This window comes from Elephantulus edwardii, unplaced genomic scaffold (assembly GCF_000299155.1).
Source record: "Elephantulus edwardii isolate Elephantulus edwardi_28Jun2011 unplaced genomic scaffold, EleEdw1.0 scaffold00398, whole genome shotgun sequence".
NCBI classification, from domain to species: Eukaryota; Metazoa; Chordata; class Mammalia; order Macroscelidea; family Macroscelididae; genus Elephantulus; species Elephantulus edwardii.
The window spans coordinates 522,971-529,919 of NW_006400148.1; the positions used below are offsets into that span (position 1 = coordinate 522,971).

Below are 6,949 nucleotides of genomic sequence, written 5' to 3' on the forward strand. Positions count from 1 at the left end.
GTTTCAGCAAGCAGGGTTGTGTCATTTGCATAATGCAGATTGTTAATAGATTTTCCACCAATCCTGACACCACACTTCTCCTCATAGAGCCCAGCCTCTTGGATAATGTGCTCTGCATACAGATTGAAAAGGTATGGAGATAGGACACATCCCTGGTGTTCACCCTTCCCAATTTTGAACCATGCAGTGTTGCCCTGCTCTGCTCTGACGACTGCCTCTTGGTCCAAGTATAGGTTTCACATTAGCAGGAGTAAATGTTCTGGGATTCCCATTCTTCTCAGAGTCAGCCACAGTACTTTTAAAAAATCAAATGTCTCTCAATAAAGTAGTGGCCTTTGATAGAACGAAACTTTAATGCTATGCTTTCAATATAAAAATAATCTAAAACTAATTTTTGTGGGAGGAAAACAAAGTCAGCCTTAAAGAACTTGCCAATATACTGGTGAAATTTAGCAACATCCATTTTTAAAATGGCAAAATTTAGGAACTGCAAAATGTGTTTATCAACCTGAAAAGATACAGAGTTAACATTGGTTCAGATTCTACTTAGTTAATAGTCCTGCAAGAAAATAGATTGATACAGTGACTGTAACAATGGGTTTAAATATAACAGAGATGGTGAACATGACACAGGACAGGGCAAGGTTCACCCTCATTCATAAGGCTGCTATGAGTTGTAGTTGACAGCATATAACAATAACAATTTGGATTGCAGGTTTAAAGTTCAGCTTGCTTAATAAATCCTCCTTTCCAGAAAAGAAATTAAGACCATTAGTAAATACAAGAATTTCTGGTGGTGCAAATGGTTAAAGTGCTCAGCTGTTAACCAAAATGTTCAGAGTTCAAATCTACCCAAAGGCTTCACAAGAGAAATATCTATTTCCATAATGATTTTTTGTTGTTGTTAGATGCTGTCAAGGCAAATAAAACTCATAGCTACTCTATAAAAAAGCAATCTGAACAGCACCCTATCCCATGGCATTTTTACAATCTCTGACACATTCAAACCCACTACCTCCATCCCCAGGTAAACCCACCTGGTGTAGGGTCTTCCTCTCTTTCGCCACTTCTCAATTTCCCCAAGCATGATGTTCCTCTCCAAGGAATAATCTCAGCAACATGCCTGAAGTTTGTGAGATGAAGCTTCATTCTCTTTGCCTCCAAAAAGCACTCTGGCTGCACCTTCTCTAAGATTTATTATCTATTTCTTCCTTTGACAGTCCACGGGATCTTCAGCACTCATACCTAACACCACTATATTCAAAAGTAACACTCTAGTTAAAAGGCGCCAATTCTTTTCCTGTTATCTTTAGTCACTGTCCAGCTCTCAAATGCATATTAAGTGACTAAAAAGACCTCAAACTGGCATCGTTATTTCTCAATAATTTGGAGAGGTCCGTGTCTACAGACTTTTCCAGGGAAACATCCCCTGATCACCTGACCAAGTGTACTGATCGTGGATCCAAGTAAGATGAAGTCATTTACAGTCTCAATCATTTCTCCTTCCATTATGATGTTGTCTCTGGGTCCAATGATGAAAAATTTTGTTTTCTTAATGTTGAGATGATATCCAAATTGAATGTTGCAGTGTTTAGTCTTCCGAAGCAAGCAGGATTAAGGGGGACTTCAAGTCCTCTTTACATTCAGCTAGTAAGGTTGTTACTTGCTTCCAAGTAAGGTTGTGTCATCTACATACCGAAGGTTATTGTTGAGTTTTCTTCCTATAATACTGATATCCTTGGAAGGAGGAGTGGCATCCACTTCCATAATAGCTTGCCTCCAGAAAGCCTGTGGACCTGGAGAGAGGATGAAAGGAACCCAAGCGTTGTGGACTCTCCTTCATAGAGTCTCTATGAGTCGCCTGCAACTCGACCACACTTAACAACAACAACAACAACAACATATATAGATCAAAACTAGCTTCTATTTCCTTATCATTCACAGATTTCTATCCATGAAGTCTATGAATTATTTTCTCAAATCATAGACATAGATTCTGATGAGCAAAGATGTGGCCAGTTCCATGAGAACCCTTGTTTAAGACATTCAAGGCTTAAATAATATTATTCAACATGCAGTGATCTAGGTTAAGAGTAAGAGGCACAGGAACCATATCATTTAAAACAATCAAGTTGAGAATGAATATGACAGGCTAAAAATGAGAGGCAATGTGTCTAACGTTTCACAGGCAAAGATGAGCGAAGTCTCACCTCTGGTCAGAGAAGTGATTACGTGGAGGAGTGATTCTCAAACTTTTGTGCATATAACTATCACCTGAATCACACGTTAAAGCACAACTTCCTGAGCTCCATCTACAAAGCTTCTGATTAGAAGGTCTGTAGTTGAATCTGAGAGTAGCCATTCTAACAAGGTCCCAGGTGATTCTGATGGAAAGTTCAAATTTGAGTACTGTGATGTGCAACTCATCGAAATTAATGAGTGTGGATTTTAGTGTAGGTGAGACGGTGAGCCACAGGAGGCTTTTAATTAGGGGAAGAACGTGATTTGTTTTATTTGTTAAAATGATCCTCATCTACTGATTGGAACTGATGACATAGTCTAAGATTGTTAAAAAGATTAAATGAGATAGTGCATATAATATACTAAATATGCTAACATATAAATTTTCCTTTGGGATATTTTCTCTGCTTTCTTACCTCACAAATTTTCCCTACAATTGTAAATAATCTTTGAAACTCCTTTTGGAACCTCAGATGCATTTTCCAAATGCCCAGTGTATTCATTGTCAATTGCTGCTACTGCTAATTATGCCAAATGTACTAGTTTAAGCAATACCCAATATCCATATTAGAATTGTTTCACAGTTCTAGAGTTCAGATTTCCAACTTGCTTGCACTATGTTAATACTAAGGTGTTGTCAAAGTTATGTTACATTCTGGAGAAATCTCTCTCCTTACCTTTTCCAGGATGTTGTGTTCTCAAGCCCCTTTTCTGTTTCAAGGCTTACTATAGTGGCCTCATCTTTTCCACACCACATCTTTGACTTTTTTTTTTTTTTACTGTCTCATTCTTCTGTTTATGAAGACTCTTGTGACGGCATTGGGCCTACTTGGATAACTAATCAGGGGTATCTCTCTATTTTAGGGTTAGTTAAAAGGCTGCGGAGCGGTTGGGTAATTAAGCACTTGACGGCTAACTGAAAGATCAGCAGTTTGAACTTAGCTACAACTCCATGGTAAAAAGACTTGACAGGCAGCCTCTGTGAAGATTTGCAGCCTAGAAAGCCCTATGGGACAGTTGTACTCTGTCTTTTAGGGTCACAGTAAGTCAAGATTGGCAATGGGCTGATGAGCAACTTTATTGCATACTCAATCTTAATTCCTCCTAAACGTCTTTGAGGAACTATTTGTTTTGCAACCTCACCTAGTTTTTGAAACCATCAGTAGGCCTTGCTTTAAAACTCCTTTTTTTACCTTAGGTGGCCATTTCAGCCTCAATGCAAAACAGCAAAATAAAAAATTCTAATGAAATTGAGGAACACTCCATCTCACAGTTAGTCAAAAGTTCTAAGGTTTTATCTGATCTCCTCCACTCTGCCTGCTGCCCAGTAAAACAGAACCTGGGTGCCTTGGGGAACTTTTCTTTCATGAACTTTGGTCTTTAAATATTTAGGACCAAGAAAAAAAAGAAACAAACTTGAACATATCACCCCCCCCCCTTATTTCTATTTTCCAAGAGGAAAGTCCAGAGGAGAAAGAAAACTTCCCCTAGTATTCACCCAAGTACTGCAAAGTTAATTCATAGACTCCTACCTCCTCTTCTGTGTGTTAAGTCCTTTGTTTGAAGAATTTTGGCTGGCAGCTGCAGGCTCTCTCTAGGGACACAGAAACAACATCCCTAACCCTGATCACATGTACGTCAGTGATCACACCCTTGATGTTACCTTTCATTTCAACATCTCTCTTGGCTCCATTTGCTCTAAGCAGTTTGAATTTCCTGCCAGCACAGTGGCACAATTTGCAAGCAGTTTTCTTTGGGATGCTTTTCATCAAGAGCCTAATGAGTGCATAGGTTTCTGGCTGATGATAAGAATGAGGCTGCCAGGGAAATGCCAAGAGGCCCCCTCTGCTCTGGAAGGCATCTCTGCCTGATTTCCCACCTCCTGCTAACTATGGTGAGATGCTCACGCATAGAAAATTCTCTACTCTTAGAACTACTCTGATAAACCACCTCAGTGTATGCACTAGAATCCAACGTCCTGACAGTTGGCCACAAGCAATTAAGCAGAAAAACGCCCTGTTGGAGCTAACTAAATGTACTTGTTAAGCCAAACTCCTGATGATGGATACGCCCAGATAACCAAGGTACATTAATAGGACATATCCAGAGATAATAAAACTTCCACTAATTAAATATTTTCCAGTGTCTGAGAATTTGCGGCAAATGTCCAAGTATTTTACCCAAACAAAAGGTTGCTATGTTATTACCTTAATGCCTTGTTACCTATAATTTAAACTCTGCTAATATCCTTTCTTGAGGCCTTTGAGAGTGTTGACAATGTTGACCTTCTTGCCAGCTTGAAGTTGTTTTCGTTTCCTGCTCTCACATTCTAGCTCTGCTTACATTCTTCAAATTCCATGTTTTCATCTTATTCTGTCTTCTTTTGTTTCATTACTACTTACATTTAGTTTTTCTACTTATTTCTCCTTAATATCTTTGTTTTTGAATTTAAGAATATTTTTTAAAACCTAGATTTTTTTCCTTGTAGATTCTTAGTTTTTAGGTTATAAAGTTTAATTCCTACCTTATGATTATTTATAAAATGTTGTTGTTGCTATGTGCTGTTAAGTCACCTGTGACTCATAGTGATCCTATGCACAACAGCTCTGAACCCTCTCCTATTCTGAACCAATCACACTATCTCTGATACACCTGTCCCCATTACTCTAGTCACAGTGTCAATCCATCTCATCCAGGGTCTTCCTCTCATGCATTGTCCCTACACACTTCCAGGCTTGATGTACTTTAACAAGGACTAGTCCCTCCTAGCAATTTGCCAAAAGTAAATGAGCTAGAGCTTCAAAATCCTTACCTCCAGAGAGCAGCTTTGTTTCACCCTCTCTAGGACAGACCTGTTTGTTCTCTTGGCAGACCATGGTATGTTCAATACTCGTCTCCAGCATCACCACTCAAAGACATCAATTCTTCTTCTGTCATACTTTTTCTTTGTCTGGCTTTCTTATGCATAGCAAGTAATTTCAAATACCAGGGCATGGATCAGCACATCTTTGTCTCTAGACTGACATCTTTGTTCTTCATCACTCTAGAGAGACCCCTGACAGTTGACTCTCCTAATCCAATTCATCTTTTGATTTCATGGCTGCTGGTGCCAAGACTGTTGATTGTGTACTTGAACAAGCTGAAATCGTTGACAACCTCAATCTCTTCTCCATTTATCATGGTGCTACCAACTGGCCCAGTGGTGAGAATCTTTGTTTTCTTGATGTTGAGTTTCAATCCATATTGCAGACTACAATCCTTCATCTTCTACATCAGGCACATTAGGTTCTCCTCCATTTCACTGAGCAAGGTTGTGCCATCTGCATAATACAAATTGTTAATAAGTCTTCCTCCAATTCTGATGCCACATTCCTCTTCATAAAGATCAGCCTCTTGAATGATCTGTTCAACATATAGATTGAAAAGGTGTGGACACAGGACAGTCTTCAATCTACATACACAGTGTTATTGTTGTTGTTGATTGCCTTCAAGTTGAGCATGACTCATAGTGACCCTACGAACAAAAGGCCTGAAGCCCCTTTCCAGCTAACAACATTTATCAACATTCATAGAGTTTCCAGAGGTATGGTGTTTAGGAAGTGAATACGACTCCTGCGGTGAAACCTGTCATACTATGTTATTGTTCGTTGAGTCACCTGTGCTGCATAGCGACCCTATGTATAGCAGCTCTGAACTCTTCTCTGTATTGAGTCACTCTCACTAATTCAGACATACCAACCCCCATTGCCCCAGTTACGGTATCAATCCATCTCATGTAGGGTCTTCTTCCCCTGCGCTGTCTTTCCACCCTTCAGAGCATGATGTTCTTCTCCAAGGACTGATCTCTCCTGGCCACATGCCCAGGAGGAGCTTCAAAATCCTAGAGACTACATAATTATTCAAAAAGTTCATTTTTCCTTTTCCTCTTCAAGCTTGTTTCTACATACTTCTATAATACTACAACGAATGCTTATTCTCAATGAATGTTGGTTCAGAATCATTTTAAGAACTAGGTGTGAAGATTTATGGTAAAATGTATCAATGCTTAGATCTTTTCTTTGATTTTGTGGTCTCTGAAAGTCTGGATCCAAGGGTAGAAAACAAAGAGATTTGGTATCAGTTATAGAAGCCAAGAAATCATTACTTACTTCATTTCCCCCCCACAATTCATTCATCATTTTGTCATAATGTGTTGGCTTGTGTGCTACCATAAAGCTGGAAATTATGTCACTGTCATTTCAAATGCCATCAGAGTCAACTTTGCTAAACAAGTTTCAGTGGAGTTTTAGACTAACAAAGGCAAAGAAGAAAGGTTTAGTGATCTACTTCTAAAAATTAATTCTTGAAAAATTATGGATCATAATAGTCTGATAGAGTGTCTGATCAAATTTGGAAACACTTCCTAATTTGGAAACACTACATGGTAGTTACACACCATTCCACCACAGAGGAATCATATGCACTCGGAATTAAGACTGGGCAATATTTTGTGATTATATACAAAATGAAGAAAAAATATGGATAGTTCCCATTCATGAGGTTTACAGCCTCCAAAATCTCACTGAAATGAATCAATCCTGATTCAATGGCAATGAGTTTATACTTTGTGTGCGTGTGTGTGTGCGCGTGCATGCGTGCACATGTGTACATACCATGAGAAAGAACTGACTTGACAGCAATTAATAACAATAGTATCATATATCGACCT

General features: G+C 38.9%; 1 protein-coding gene across 1 annotated transcript in view; it reads right to left on the bottom strand.

Moving 5' to 3' along the window:
• The window catches only part of TNNI3K (TNNI3 interacting kinase), a 617,968-nt gene that overhangs the window by 387,690 nt on the left and 223,329 nt on the right, over positions 1–6,949 (bottom strand). Inside the window, exon 14 of the mRNA XM_006902367.1 lies at positions 846–876. Coding sequence (XP_006902429.1) covers positions 846–876 — 31 coding nt within the window. The remainder of the gene's footprint in view (positions 1–845; positions 877–6,949) is intronic.